This window comes from Erythrolamprus reginae, chromosome 3 (genome assembly GCF_031021105.1).
Source record: "Erythrolamprus reginae isolate rEryReg1 chromosome 3, rEryReg1.hap1, whole genome shotgun sequence".
NCBI classification, from domain to species: Eukaryota; Metazoa; Chordata; class Lepidosauria; order Squamata; family Dipsadidae; genus Erythrolamprus; species Erythrolamprus reginae.
In genome coordinates, this window is record NC_091952.1 from 112009265 (window position 1) to 112025694 (window position 16430).

Sequence of the window (16430 nt, forward strand, 5' to 3'; positions counted from 1 at the left end):
AAAATCAGGACACAGCAAAGTAGCAGAAAAAGTAAATTACACTGCATATAAAATGCATATAAAATCCTCATATCTTGTAAACAGTAAAAAATCACTGTCTTTATGGAATTGGAGAATAATAAAATTCCAAACTCCCAAATCTCATTACTTTTAAAGATTTTATTTATTAATTAAAAACTGTGGTACATGCACCATAGGTCCCATTAAAAATTGTTGTATAATATTTGCACTTTTATTACATGGAGAATTTGACTATGAAATTCTCTGTGTATGCTTTTAAAGATGACTAGGAAGACGATGAAGTGGATGTGATGGTCTTCACTGGTATGTGCAGCGTTGACTTAGTGTAGCTATTCCAATTAACATTTTTTTCCAATGGCCATTTTTAATTATGACAATTGTGCAGAATATAAATATGGCATTTCATATAGGCAATTTTAGAACCGGGGGCCTAGAAATACAGTAGGGTGTGAACAATAATGCAAAATGATAGCAAGAATGTCAGGGGCCGTTCTTTGTTGTGTCATTCATGCTGTCTTCCTTTTTCCATGAAGCGTATGAATATTTCACGTACCTGCATCCTCATCCTCTATTCTTCTTGACTAATTTTCAGACTGTCTGAATTTGCATTTCACATGGTAGCTGATTAGGAGATGCCGCGTGCAGCAGTGAAGCCTCAGCAGGCGGTTGCCATGGTGACCTTCAGCAGGATTTTAATGATGATACCACTAGTGGTTCGTTGAAGTCGGCCTGCCTGGAGGGCTACTTCACTGCAGCTAAGTGTGAAGTTGGATATATAGATTCTCAGCCAAGGGGCAGATATCAAAGTCCAGGCCTGATGGAAGCCTTAGTATTCAGAAAGGGAAATAATAATAATAACGATAACAATTATGTAGATTAGGGGAGATTAAAAAAAAATCCATGCTGCATTCCCCCCTCACTCAGAAACAAGGACTTTATTTTCACAGCTATTGTTTTAAAATCCTTTTTCTATACAATAACATTTGTAAGAAGGAAAGCACTAATCTATTACAGATATGGAAACAATTTTCTGACAAAGTGATAGATTCAGTAATAGAAGGATCTACTATTACTGTGCACAGTTTATTGTTCTACGATTGTACTTAAAACAAAATCTTTTTTTAAAAAATAGTTATGATCTCTGTTAACTGTATATTTTAATGTTCTATATTTTGTACAGGCTCTATATTACAGAAGAGGCAAAAACTGTATTGTATCTACCACAACATCCAAAAGACTTCTAAAAATGTAGGGTGAACCTTTCTGTAGATTGAAAGGTTCACTATTAGTTGAACAGAAGAATTAAAGGATCACAGAACAAAGGAATATATACAAATATATGTTTTTACATCAACCTCTGCCTATTTTTGACAACGCTTTTAGATAAGGAAAATGATTTTTCAAATTAAAATCTGTTTTAATGTACTTCCATTTTTGATAGGTAGTTACAATGCAGATTTATTCCATTTGATGGTTTTCAGCATTTGAACCACTCTATAAGTTAGTTCCCAGCGCTTAAACCAATTTAAACTTCCTAAGTGAGGATCTAGTTGGATAAAACTTTGGGTATCCATTTTTATTGCTTATTCTCATGTAAGATTCCTCATTTCACATGCCAATACAATATGATGTGATAATGTTACTTCTTTCCTTATCTAAAGGAAAGAAGTAACCCTTTCTGTGAATAGTTCCCTCGCTTCCTTAAACCCTTCTGTTCTGGTCAGTAATTTTATACATACAATTTGTCTCTCTATAATTCTAATAAACTCACAGACTGCATCTAAGGCTGGCTTCAACTGCAAATGAATAGATATCATCCCAAAACTAGTATAGGGGTATGTGCTAGATCTCAAGGTTAGCTCGTTAATGAGAATTTGACTAGCAGAAAAATCTGTCAGTCTTGTCTTTGGAGCCTTTTTTATTTTTACATTTTTGCATTTTTCCTTTATCCTTCTTAGGCTGTTACCATGAAGGCTCCTTATTCTGGTCTTTTTGTAGCAAGTGTTTGCAAAGTAGATTATCTTCATCCTTTTTCTGGGCATGCAGAAGTTACAGCATGAATTCTAACTGCCCATCATTTTTATTTTCTATCCATGTTTATAGGGCATAGAATTAATTAAATAAATATACAACAAGTTGGGGACTGATCAAGTTGTAGAGGTGTGTGTGTATAAGAGAGAGTGAAAGAGAGGGAGGGAGTGGGAGGGAACATAAGTGGTCTTGATATAGGGGATCCTTTTGGGAAATGGCCCACAACATATATCTTTAGGGAAAGGAAGGGAAGTGCATAGAATGGAAACATTCTGTTTCTTCCAACTATATTTACATTTAGTTAATCTTCTTGCAAATGCTCAGTACCCCATAAGCTAAAAATCTTGGTCTGTGCTTTCATTAAAATTAATTTAAATATTAATGCTTTAATTGCACAGTATTACAAGATAAGATTCATAATCTAAATATTTTAGTTAATAAAAAGATGTAAAGAAAATATATAGATAATGAATCTTGTAATATTAAGGATTTAAGTTGGTGGGTAGGTGCCTTTGAGTTCAACACTGGTGACATCCTAGACTATAATATTCTGCAGTTTTCTTGGCTCTCATAAATGAGTCCCTACAATATTTTTAAACAGACTGGAATAGAAATTGTGGAGGCAAAATACTTGTTCAAATAAAGTAAGAAATGAGACAAAGGGAGATTTTCTAAAATAAGCCTCCAAAACAGCACATTAAATTTCTTAAAATCTAATATAAAGTATGATATAAAGTATCTGTTGCAAAACATTCACTTTAAAAATATGTTTTCCCTTCAATTTCTCCATTTCAATAAGGTTCCTTATATGTAAATTTGTCCAAAACTATTGATAGTATTTTTTATTTTAAATTCCATTTATATAATCAGAGATGTGTTTTAAGTACTTTCATACTGTCTCTGTATGCCATTGAAACCATAGCAAAAAAAATATCTGATTTTGACAAAGTAGTAACAAATGAAAGCGTCAGTTCAGAATTATGCTAATTTCTCTATTGTATCTAGAAAAGATTCCCAAAGCATCACTGTGAGATTCAGACTGTTGGTATCACCAACAAATTATGCTTCTTTTCTGCATGTGTCAAACTAGAAATCTTACTTCCTAACAGCACTCGCTAAAAGTTTCAAACAAATTCCACAGCAAAGGGCAATGAAGCCATAGGGGAATTAGAAAACTTCAGTAGGTATTTTTTGGAAAAGTAAAAAATGTATATTTTTATTAAAAAATTAACATTCAGGAAAAGAAAGTGACAGAACAGGGATATATTTACAGCTGCTTTGCATAGGGCTGACATTGCAAACTGTTCATCCTTTCTGAGAAGCTCCTGTCAACTCTCCCAGTATTTGTGAGTTTTCCCATATCTCTCCCTTGACAGTGCTTCTACTAGACCCTTTCATTACACTTTAATCACTATTTTATACACTCCTGCATCCTCCCAAGAATGAGCATGCATATTTGTTTGGGGTTTTTTGGAACTTTTAACTGGAGACTCTCCATATCTTGTTGGTTGGTGTCATGGCCGGGATACTTTAGTCCTCCTCTCTGATCTTGGGGATGTTTTCTCTTTCTGTCTCTCCTTCTCTCTATTTTGAAGACTGACAAACCTGTTAATGTCAAAAAGAAAGTTGTTCCACCAACAGATTAAGCTTCAGGCAAAATACTGTCACTGAGCAAAGTTCACAGAACAGGTTAAGGAAAACAAGTAGCTACCCTGACTTCTCTAACTCAGCCCAATTCAAATTACTATTTTTGAAGTCAGCCAGATACAAATGATGCCATTAGCTCCATGTTAGTAGAATAGCTTCATGTCAGTTCTTAGAACAGTGTAGGTTTCTTCATTGTGCTACTGGACTATTGGGCAAGAAGTCATTGTCTTTCAATATGTCTTCTTATCAAGGCAAATGCTCATATTCTGACAAGGTTTTCAGAGGTATTACTTATAAAAATTTAAACCAAAATTACAGGCCCTTCTTCCCAATCACAGCTGTTAAAATTCATATCTGCCTCATTTTACTCCAATATGCTGATTCTGTAAACCTCTTAGAGTGGGTTGTAAAGCACTGTGAAGTGGTATTTAAGTCTAAGAACTATAGCTAAATCCAATCTGTTCCAAGTATGGATTGGCTGGGCTGGTATGCTGTTGTTTACTCCCTAGAAGATACATGGTGGGTACCAGAAGCGAATGGCTCCTTCACTCTGAAATCATTCTAAAATTAGGATCATTGTCTTCTATTAATATTCAAGAATATTATTAAATGCTCCTGGGTTATTTGGTCATTTATTGATATTGCTGAAGGGAATTGTTTTATTATTAGATTAATAATAAGTACCGTATGTTTTACTTACTGTAAAACATATTGTAACCTTCCTCTGGTTTAGGATTGCCGTAGCCTGGAAATCCTAGCACAGTGTTGGCAAACCTTTTCGGCACCAAGTATCAAAATGGGTGTGAGCACCAGAAACCAGAAGAGCAGCTCCCTGGCACGTACGTGTGGGAGCACCAGAAACCAGAAGACCAGTTCCCCGGTGTGCATGCGCATGTCAGGAAGCTGAACTTCCAGTTTACGGTGTGCGCATGTGGGTCAATCAACTGGTCTTCCAATTTCTGGTGCACATGCATGTATAAAATCGTAGTTGGCCAATGTGCACATGTGCGCCAGGGAGTTGTTTCCTGCAATACCACGCACATGAAGACCAGCTGGCTGGTGCAAAGACCAGCTGGCCAGTGCGCATGCCATCACGGTCCTAGCAGATAAAAAATTAGAAGAATGAATGCTCCTAGTTCTATATTATTATTATTATTATTATTATTATTATTATTATTATTATTATTAATTAGATTTGTAAGCCGCCCCTCTCCGAAGACTCGGGGCGGCATACAATAGAAACAATATAACAGTGAAACAAATTAATATTAAAATAAAACTTATCTAAAACCCCAGCAATTTAAAACCATACAACACATACATACCAAACATAAAATATAAAAGCCTGGGGGAGGATGTCTCAGTTCCCCCATGCCTGGCGATAAATATAATTTGTTTCTTTTAAAGTTTTTTTTTAAAAAAATACTGAATATGTTTTCTAATCACGAATTGCATATTTCCTTGCTGCTTTATAATACTGAAAACAGAAAAGGTGGAGAAAGAGTCTATTTTGTGGAAATGTTTTGAACTAATTTCGCATATCTAAAATAAAACCCAAGATTAGATACTATCATCACATTAGACCAAAAAGCTAATAGTGTTTGTGTTGATTTCGGTGGTTTGGGGTAAATAGATTTGAAGCCTAAAGTACTCATTTTATGATGTTCATCTTAGGTGTCTTTCCTTTCTGCTTAGCAAATTTCAGAAATCATGACAATATTTCCATTCCATGTACGCATTCCTCAGCTTTCTGCAGAATCACTGAAAAGAGAACTCAGTTTATTTTTCCATGATAGTTTTGAGCAAGTTTAGGATTAGTGAAAGATTTATTAGTGAAAAACCCATCAGGGAAACATCATTAAGCATCCTGCTATCCAGTGTGGCCCTAGTACCGATGTTGTACTTAAGATCTTGTATAATGGGAGATTTGTACTGTTAAATAGAGCTTGGAATCCTGCAAAACTATTTCTCATACTATTGTGACCATGTAAAGAATTATATAAAAGAAAATGCAGTAATTTAAACAATATTGTTTTTATAAGAAAGCACATATTTAAAAGTTACCATCTTGCCTTTTTTCTCTTTGCTTTTCCAGTACTAATAACTTTCATTGTTTAGTTTAGTTTAGTTTATTTACATTTGTATGCCACCCCTCTCCGAAGACTCGGTGCGGCTAACAACAATAAAAAACAATGTAACAAATCTAATATTAAAAAGTAATCTAAAAAACCCCAATTTAAGAGACCAATCATACCAACAAACATACCGTGTATAAAATCTATAAGCCATGGGGGAAGGGAGAAAAAAATTTCAATTCCCCCATGCCTGACAACAGAGGTGGGTTTTAAGGAGCTTGCGAAAGGCAAGGAGGGTGGGGGCAACTCTGATATATGGGGGGAGCTGGTTCCAGAGGGTCGGGGCCGCCACAGAGAAGGCTCTTCTCCTGGGTCCCACCAAATGACATTGTTTAGTCTACGGGACCCAGAGAAGGCCAACTCTGTGGGACCTAACCGGTCGCTGGGATTCGTGCGGCAGGAGGCGGTCCCGGAGATATTCTGGTCCGGTGCCATGGAGGGCTTTATAGGTCATAACCAACACTTTGAATTGTGACCGGAAACTGATCGGCAACCAATGCAGACTGTGGAGTGTTGGAGTAACATGGGCATGCCTTGGGAAGTAGTAGAAAAGGATTCTCATAATTTTGCCTGAAGGAGTATTTTTCTTTTCTTTTTTAATTCTTTGTTCTTTATATGCTTTTTTTTCTTTTTTCTAGCTTCGACAATTAGTTAACATCTGCATCAACCCAGATCCAGAGAAACGACCAGATATAACCTATGTTTATGATGTAGCAAAACGCATGCACGCCTGCACAGCTACCAGCTAAAAGATTTGCCTCATAGGAGAAACAAAAACAAGTTGTGAACATTTCAGAATTGATATGCTCTCTCAATTTTTTTATTTTCTATTGCTTTAAATTTACTTATGTGTCAAGGTTATACTAACATCTTTGTTACCTAATTTATAAGTAAAGGCTCCTTATATTTTTAAAATCTAAAGTATGAAACATAGGTAAATTGTTGTTACAACTTAGAGTAATTGCACTTCAGTTATATACTATACACATTGAATAAAGGGGAAAGCCTTTTATATAGTTTTAATTTTTGTCTAACATGTCTGAGTTGCAAGTTTTCTTAGGAAGATAACCCTTTAATTCCTACAAGGAAAATTGATATGACTATGATGAAAGCATAATTACTGAATTTATTATTCATTAGCAAATTTATTATTGGTTTTCTTTCTACCCCTCTGTCAGGAATTTTTAAAAAATATTTTTTTTAAAAATAATGTATAGTTTTGCTTGTCAAAAAATGTGTATTTATTTGACATTGAGCTTTAAAGGCAGTTTTTAATGTGAATGCTTTTCCAACTTTTTTTTTTTTTTTGGCATATTGTCCCACACTGGGGAAACAAAGGAGAAGAAATCTGGTCAAATTGTTTGTTATCTAGTCTTGTACTGTACTATAACCCAATCTCTAATTTTGATTTCAAGAACTCAGAGAATTTTCACAATGTCTAGGAGTTAGAATCAATCATCAGGTTAGAAGAGATGTTGAGGATCATCTGGGCAGTTCCCTGCTTCATTTATACCGCAGCTTGTCTCTGCTATCTCTTTAGCAGAGACATCTCTTCAGGGGTGTCGAACTCGTAGCCTGCAGGCTGGATGTGTCATACATAGGCCACTCCCACCCTAGCTCTGCAAGGCAAAAAAAGTCATTGGATGTCACATGACGCTATTGAGTTTGACACCTGTGGCTTAAATAGAAAGAAACCTTTGATAACTCCCAAGTCAGCTTGTTCCACTGTCTTAAGGTTCAAGCTTGTAGCTGTAGTGTGATCATTCTCCAAATATGTGGCTACTAAGGGTAAGTTCCAGCTATAAATTAATTTTCATGTCAGTATTATATTGCTAAACACATAAAAATTAGGGTACTTAACTTTGGGCTGGATAGTTATGCATGTTAATTGAATTGGCATAGATTACTCCAAGAACCTAAGCGATTGGGATTTAAAAGAAATTTGTTTTGAAGAACAGTATTTTCTACAATATGTACACATTGGATGAACCAAGGGCATTTCCTGAGCTGTGCAATGTAGTTTTTTCATAACAACTTCCACCCACTGCTGAAATAATACAAATCTGTCCTCATTACTATTACTTTGCCAATCTGATACTTGGATGACTATAGAAAATGTTACATACATTGCAGAGGTAATTTATGTGTGGGAAAACAATCCCAAGATATTTAAAATATGAGGGACATTTAAAATAAATGACTGTCATTTGGAAGATCCTTCAGATTGTTTACATAGAATAATATCTCCATATGTTGTGATTCATAATGCTAAATAGAGGTCATTGTGTATGTTTGTTTATGTAATTAGAGCCTAATGAAAAGATTAAATTATGACTGTGGTTGATGATGTTCGTTCATCGTATTTGAAGAGGACCTTGACATCTAATATATTGTGGGCTGTACACAATGTGTCTGTAGGTGACTGCTAAGGTCTATAGGGGCACGAAATGTTCTGCCACATGTTGGGCAGACATGTGTGGGCACTATTGTTGCAGCATTTGCAACTCTGGCTTTGTGGAGTGCTCACTTCTCTTCGGCTATGATTGTTTTTCTGCCCTCAGATGTCTGGCAGCCTTTATGGATCAACATGTGCCATGTTGATCGATCTTGTGCCAGGGTTTCTCAGTGTTGATATTGAGGGACTTGAAGGAGGCTTTCAACATGTCTTTATATCGCTTCCTTTGTCCCCCTTGTGATCGCTTTCCTTTAGACAGCTCACCATAGAAGAGCTGTTTAAGGATGCGATGGTCTGGCATCCTAGCAAGATGGCCTGCCCAGCATGTCTGGGCTTTCATCAGCAGGGTGGGAATTTATGGCAGGCCTTCTCTGGAGAGGACTTCAGTGTCTGACATCTTATCCTACCACCAGATCCTCAGAATTCTATGGAGGCAGGTCATGTGGAAGTGGTTCAATTGCCTAGCATGTCTTCTGTATACTGTCCAAGTCTCACTGGCATACAACAGGATAGTTAGCACTACTGCTTGGTAGACTTTGTGCTTTGTAGCAAGGCTTATTCCATGATGGTCATTAGTCTGCCAAATGCAGAGCTTCCCTTGGCGATTCTGCAGTTGACTTCAATGTCAATTGTCACTGCACAAGAGAGGGTGCTGACAAGGTATGTAAATTGATCCACTGCTTGTAGCTTTGGTCCCTTTACTGTCTTAGTGGGGTTTTGGTATTTGGCTTTCGGAGCTGGCTGATGCATCATTCCGGTCTTCTTTATGTTGATAAGGAGACCAAAGTTGTCACATGCTGCTTCAAAATTATCCACACTGGTTTGCATTTCCTGCTCTGATCCAGTATTCAGGGCACAGTCGTCAGCAAAGAGGAAGTCGCGTAACACAGTCTCCTTTATCTTGGTGACAGCCTCGAGTATTCACAGGTTGAACAGATTCCCATCAGTCCTTTATCTCAGGCTAACTCCCAAAGAACAGTTTCTGTTCTGAAAACTTTATGCTGAACAAAGTCGGTGCCAACGCGCACCCTTGCTTGATGCCGTTTGTGACGGAAAAGGCCTCTGAAGCTTCTCCATTGTCCAGCACAAGGACCATCACACTGTCGTGAAATTGACATACCATCAGGATGAATTTATCAGGGCGCCCAAATTTTGACATGATGCTCCACAGGCCTTCACGACTGACTGTCAAAAGCCTTAGTGAGATTCACGAAGGTGGTGTAAAAAGTCATGATTCTGCTCTTGACACTTCGCTCGGAGCTGTCGGGCTGCAAACTCATGGCAATAGGTAATTCACTCTGGGCAGTATAAATGAATTATCTATTACAGTGAAGATATCTGCTTTGGAAATTCTTTATTAATTTAAAAGACAATAATAATTGGCTGGAACTAAAAAATGTTTTAAATTGGTGAATTTTTTGTCAGCCTTTAGAATGACATGAAATGAAATAGAAATATAGAATATTAATTCATAACTTCTAGAAATTATGTAAATAAAGGTCTGATTGTTTAACATGTTGAAGTTCATAAACAAGGCTTCCCTAAGATGGTGTCCACCAGATATTACACTGCAGTTCTCAAAATCTGTATCTAACACATTGCAGACATTTTGACATTAAGAGAACATATAAAGTTGAAATCCACAATATCATGAAAAAGGAAACTTTTCAATCTTTCTTTGTGAATATTAAACTTAACAGATTTATACCAATTCATCATTTATTTCAGTCAAATATATGACTATAAAACTATGTGATTACAGACAGCCCTGGTCTGTCCCTCATTGCAGTGATCTAAGTAAAATATAAGATACAAGCCCAGCTGTCTCTTCAAGGTATAGCAGCACTGTCCATTTCTCTACTCTTGTTGTTCTATTCTAGTTAGGTAACTGATTTTTTGAAACAGAATTTTTAAAATACAAAATTAGTGGGAATAATGAGGTCCGATGGCCATTAATTGGACAGGTGTGAAACAAAGGCTTTTTGTTGCATCAGCTTATGATAATGTGATTTTAAATTGCATGTCCAGTAATATTTGGAGTATAGTTAAAACTTTAATACAACATCTAGAAGCCATGAGGGAAAAACTTGAAATTTGCCTTTTCCCTTAGCGCATGTTTGACTTCTCAGGCAAATTCAAAGAAAATGAAAAAGGCTAATGTCTGTAAGATTCTTTCCTCTCTTTTTTTGCTAGGGATAAAACTAACATAATATTTGTTAAAACATTGAATAAAATGATATTCCAGTCGCTTGTCCTCCACCGCAACATTCATGTTTTCCTATGAAAAATACTTTCGAATTCTGTATTTTTCCCATTGAAGAGAGGAAGCTGTAGCATTTAAAATAGCATAATCTTCATGTGGCCTTCTAGCATGCATATTTGAAAAAGAGGTTTACTAAATTAACTTCAAGTATGTATCTCTAATTGTGTATGTGTGCACATTTTACACAAAATACTTTGGGCAGTTATTTCTAACAATAAATGTTGGGAATAATCGTGACACTAATTCCAATATAAACCAAAGACATATTAGTAAAACTATCTGATATTGATAAAATATGTGGACTAAGTAAATTAACTACATAAGTGTAACTTATGTAGTATAACAGGGCTCATATACTGTATCTACTGTTAGCATTAGACACAGTAGATTTTAAAAAGAGCACGCTTGCTCCAATCCCACTACATACCAGCAAAACCAAGATCAAGTTAATCCTTAAATTATCCTTAAATCATGATCAAGATAAGTTTTTTATCCTCCCTAGTATCATCCCTTTCTCAAGAATTAAGTCAATGTTCCATCCAGAACATTGATATACTGAGCAGAGTTATCTCCAACATATGTGGCACTACAAATCCCATTGTCCAAAGTTAGCATGCTTAGTGGCCATATTAGAGAATGTGAGAGGCATATCTCTGTAGGCTGGATATTCAAGACTAGAAGTGTAGCAGCTTCCAAAGCCCTTATTGGATCATAATACTTTGGTAAGGAAAGAACCTATCAAACAGTGCTAGAGCAGTATAGGAGCCATTAAATTATAGTCTCTTAATAATGCTTTGGAATATAAAATAGATTTCTTAATATCTTGAATCGACTAGCAAGGCTGTATGCAACCATCTATTTGATCTCACCCAAATAATGGAAAATTGCATAAAAGGCCAAAAAGTACTCACGTTTCTGACAGTATAAGGTAGGAGGAAATTATCAGAAGGCAGCAAAGATCATTTTTTTTGTATTATCTAGTAATGTTGATTTTTTTTACAGCGGAAATCGGGTAGCCTAACTGTGCACGCTAAACTGTTTTACATATTTAGCAATTGCTAAGTAACAAATGCCTTAATTTTTCTTCTGCACTATAAAAAAAATGCATATATTTTTAGATCACATGTATGGGTACTGTTAATACATTCGCTGTATTAACCAAGCTGTTTGCTTCTTTGAAATAAATGTAATCTATATACTAAACAAAACCGAACATAATATGCATAGTTTTATATTCTGTAATATTGTAATATTTCTGGCTTTATTAATATTTGTGCTGTGTTTGATTTCTAAATATAATCTTGCACAATGATTGCACTCAGTATTTGGAATTTTATGTTGTACAATATCTTAATATAAAGAGCACATGGATGAAACATATGGTAAAATAAACCCACCTAAATTTATTTTCTGTTGAATCTGCCTATTTATTAGAATGCTGATGTTGGTATAATAAGATGTGAAAATTAAGCATTTTTATTTGCAGTTTTTAGAGTCTAGGTTGTGTTCTCATAAACCTCCCCTTTAACCAGAATGTAATATACCAGCGCCTTGCATGTCTGAATTTCTGTATCTATAATCATAAGAGTTAGTAAATATTAATGCTACATTTCTTTAGCACAGAAAATAATTTTTGAATGCAGTTCTATGCACTGAAAAATACATGTAGTAGAACAGAAAAGCAAAGACTGCCTCATGCAGTACATGCATGCTGTCATTTACATATCATCCTCTATACATTATCCTAGTCTATGGATTTGTGTTCCCCTTTGTGCTGCAAAGTAATCATTCAGCATTGTAAACTACATTGATATATTTTTAATTGATTGTATAGTCTTGCTAATAGATGCTATGGCTCAATGATTAACGATAGTGCTTGACAACTGGAAAGCTGACAGTCTGGGTTCAAGACCCATGTGGGATGGGTGGCGTCTTCAAGCTAGGTCACCTCCTGTTATTTGCTCAACTCCTGCTCACCTTGCAGTTTGAGAACATGAAAGTGCAAGTAGATATTTAGGTATCCCTTTGGTGGGAATAGCTTTCCACGCTCCTCAGTATAGTCATGCTGTTCACACATAACCACCGAAATGAGGTAAGCACCACCTCCTAGAGTCGGACATGACTGGAAAGGGGAAATCTTTATCTTTATACAATACTGATTTGCAGAAGAGACGGAGTAATGACATGGACACAAGAGCTGGATTTAAAATTGGGTCATTTTTATTAAAATAAATTTGCATAATTTATTTAATTAAATTAGCATAATTAACATAACTAACTATGACCCAAACAATGGACCTGCAGGGTCAAACAATTGCTTCCGGGGCGGAAAATGACGTCAAATAAACTTCCTGGGCAACTTATGGGCATAGCTCCATGCTAGTCCAGGTGAGGGACCCCTCCCTCACCTGAGACCCTGCCATGCACTTGCATGTGGGTGGTCCCGCCGGCTAACCCCTACCAGGGGACTTAAATGTGCGGGACCCAAAGACAGGTTCCCCCCAACGGCTCAGGTCGCCAATACCACAAGCTTGGATAGAACCTGTCAATCATCCCCAAAGATGCCCAACAGAGAACACGCAGTTGCTAAACCACCACCCAATTTTCCGCCCCTAACCTGCCACGGAGCGGGGGTCAGATCTCTATCTTGGCCCCCCGACTCCCCCCTCAAACTGCACCAGCTCGCGCAGAGACCGCTGCAGGTCCTGTAAGAAAATGGTGTTCCCCTGTTCGGCAGCCCGGTAAAGCCAAAGCTGATCTAAGGGGATGTGGGAAGGGGCCACTACAACCCAACCTAATTCACTGACTGCCGTTCCCAGGGCCTAATTAGCTCCCCGCTAACCCGGTGAATGGCCCTAAGGGAAATGCCGACCCACAAATGATCCCCGGGAGGATCAAAGACCACATGAAAGTGCAAGTAGACCACATGAAAGTGCAAGTAGATATTTAGGTATCCCTTTGGTGGGAATAGCTTTCCACGCTCCTCAGTATAGTCATGCTGTTCACACATAACCACCGAAATGGAGGTAAGCACCACCTCCTAGAGTCGGACATGACTGGAAAGGGGAAATCTTTATCTTTATACAATACTGATTTGCAGAAGAGACGGAGTAATGACACAGACACAAGAGCTGGATTTAAAATTGGGTCATTTTTATTAAAATAAATTTGCATAATTTATTTAATTAAATTGCATGGTGGGCCACACAGTGCGAAGCCACCGCAGGTCTTCGCTGGCCTGGCAGATCACAACAGACCTCCAAGCAGGGCACAGGTCATTGCCCCATAGGAGCAAGCCCAGCCACCTGGGCGCAGCAATGGGATGCCGCCCTCCCAGTACAACCTGGGCGCAGCAATGGGATGCCGCCTCCCAGTACCACCTGGGCGCAGCAATGGGATGCCGCCATCCCAGTACAACCTGGGTGCAGCAATGGGATGCCGCCCTCCCAGGACCACCTGGGCGCAGCAATGGGATGCCGCCCTCCCAGTACAACCTGGGCGCAGCAATGGGATGCCGCCCTCCCAGAACCACCTGGGCGCAGCAATGGGATGCCGCCCTCCCAGCCATAGCGGCAGAAACACCTTTCCCACCGCACACCCCTTCTCCCCCAGCCAGACGACAACGACCCATCTGCCAATGACAGTTGAGTCCTCCCCGGCGGTACTTGTTGCTGAGTGGCCGTCCCAAAAATGCTCCATGACCCCAAAGCAACACCGTCGGTCTCGTCCTGACGGGGTTGAATAGAAGAGGGCCAAAAGGTAAACCTGGCCTAAAAACTCACCCCAGACCATCAGCCGGCCGTTCGTACCCTAAAACAGGCCGCTGACCGCCAGCGGACGACTTCCCCGAATCCTCCATATCGAGAAACCGTAATTCCGTGCTAGTGGCAGCGCCGATACGGAACAGCGTTCCATAGCCGGCGTGATCGATTCTGGCCTGGCCAAAAAACCTGGAAACTAGAACCCAGCTACGCTAAAGCGATGAACTGGAAGGCACGAAGCGACGTGTCAGCCTGCGAGGAGGCCATGGCCTCACTGACCCGAAGGGCCCCAAAAAACATGACACAAGTCGCTGCCCTAAAAAGACGGGCCTCGTACAGAGAGGCACACAGACTGTCTAAAGCCTGATTAATCAGTGACAGTTGCTGTACCGTCAGGGCCTGACGAGTATCAGGGGTCCCCTGTCGCTCCCTCACCCAGCCTTCCAGCATCTTCCGAATACGGAAGTCACCAGAAAAGTCCCTAAACCCCCTCGCCTTGGACAGAAAGGCGAGGCCGGCTAACTTGGACCTAATTGTCCTAACTGAAAGGCCACGCTGCCTAAGCTGGACACAAAATTCTGCCAGGTGTTCCACTGGGGCAGGCCAACTATGGGTATAACCCCTATTCTGCCTGAAATCCCCAAACTCCTTACCTGCATGCTGATAAGCCTCAGGGTGCCTGGTGCCACTGAGAGGGCCATAGCCCTGCAGGCCTCTTCTCTCCACTGCTCGGGAGCCCACCCAGGCTCCAAAGGTGGTCGGGAAAAGCCTCTGGAGACGCACGGGCCCACGGGGCCAGGGTCCGAAACCTGGACAACTGACCATGGGACAAGGCGTCAGCAATCCCGTTATCTAGCCCGGGGACATGTCTGGTCAAAAACAATGTGTTTAGGGACAGAGACCTGTGTACAAAATGGCGGACAAGCCGCATGACCCTGTCACTCTTAGAGGACAGGGCATTCACAACCTGGACAACCGCTAGGTTGTCGCACCAAAAGTGCACCTTCTTGTCCCTAAACTGCTCCCCCCAAAGCTCTAAGGCCACTACCAAAGGAAAGAGCTCTAAAAAGGTCAAATCCTTAACCAGGGGAGAGGCCCTCCATTCCGGAGGCCAAGCAGACCAGCACCACTGGTCACCTAACACAACCCCGAAGCCACAAGTCCCCGCAGCATCTGAACACAACTGCAACTCAGCTTCCAAAAGAAGCTCGTGCCTCCAAAATGACAACCCATTAAACCGTTCTAAGAAATCCCGCCATACACAGAGGTGAGCCCTGACCCCAGCGCATAGGCGGGTACGATGATGGGGCAAACGGAGCCCCTTCATCGCACTGTACAACCTCCGGGAAAAAGCCCGGCCAGGCACAATGACCCGGCAGGCAAAGTTGAGAATCCCCGCTAATTTCTGCAGCTGTCTAAGAGTGACCTTCCTGCAGCCCAAAACCAGATCGAGCTTACCCCGAATCTTGACTAACTTGTCTAGGGGCAATCTAGAAGATTGCTCCTCTGAGTCCAATTCAATACCAAGGAAGGTAATCTTGGTGGCGGGGCCCTCGGTCTTCTCAGGGGCTAGAGGCACCCCCAACTGAGCACAAAGGGCTTCGAAGTCCTGCATCAGAGCAAAACATCGCTCTGAACGAGCAGGCCCCGCCATCAAGAAATCATCAAGGTAGTGAACGACCGAACCCAGACCACTGCTCCTCCTGAGCGCCCACTCCAAGAAGGTGCTAAAGCTCTCAAAAAGAGAGCATGAGACAGAGCAACCCATAGGTAAAGCCCTGTCTACATAGAAGCCACCCTCAAAGTGGAAACCCAAGAGCTCGAAGTCATCTGGGTGAATGGGGAGGAGCCGGAATGCCAACTTAATGTCGCATTTACCCATAAGGGCTCCAACCCCACACTTCCTAACAATGGCCACGGCCGCATCAAAGGATGCGTACCGGACTGAACAAAGTTCGTCAGGAATGAAGTCATTCACAGACTCCCCTTTCGGAAAAGACAAGTGGTGAATCAACCTAAATTTACCACTCGCCTTTTTGGGGACCACCCCTAATAGTGACACCCTAAGATTCGGGAAGGGCGGCTCCGGGAAAGGTCCGAGTACCCTGCCCTCGGCC

General features: G+C 40.0%; 1 protein-coding gene across 5 annotated transcripts in view; it reads left to right on the top strand.

Moving 5' to 3' along the window:
• Positions 1 to 11958, top strand: part of NEK7 (NIMA related kinase 7) — a 78110-nt gene extending 66152 nt beyond the window's left edge. For 3 of the 5 annotated variants that reach the window (XM_070746383.1, XM_070746384.1, XM_070746386.1), the window contains exon 10: positions 6473 to 8179. In XM_070746383.1, the coding sequence (XP_070602484.1) occupies positions 6473 to 6583 (111 nt within the window). In that variant the 3' untranslated portion in view covers positions 6584 to 8179. Of the gene's footprint in view, positions 1 to 613; positions 685 to 6472 lie in introns of those variants that run through there. The other 2 variants (XM_070746387.1, XM_070746385.1) reach the window with 2 other exon arrangements.
• Positions 11959 to 16430: the final 4472 nt, after the last annotated feature.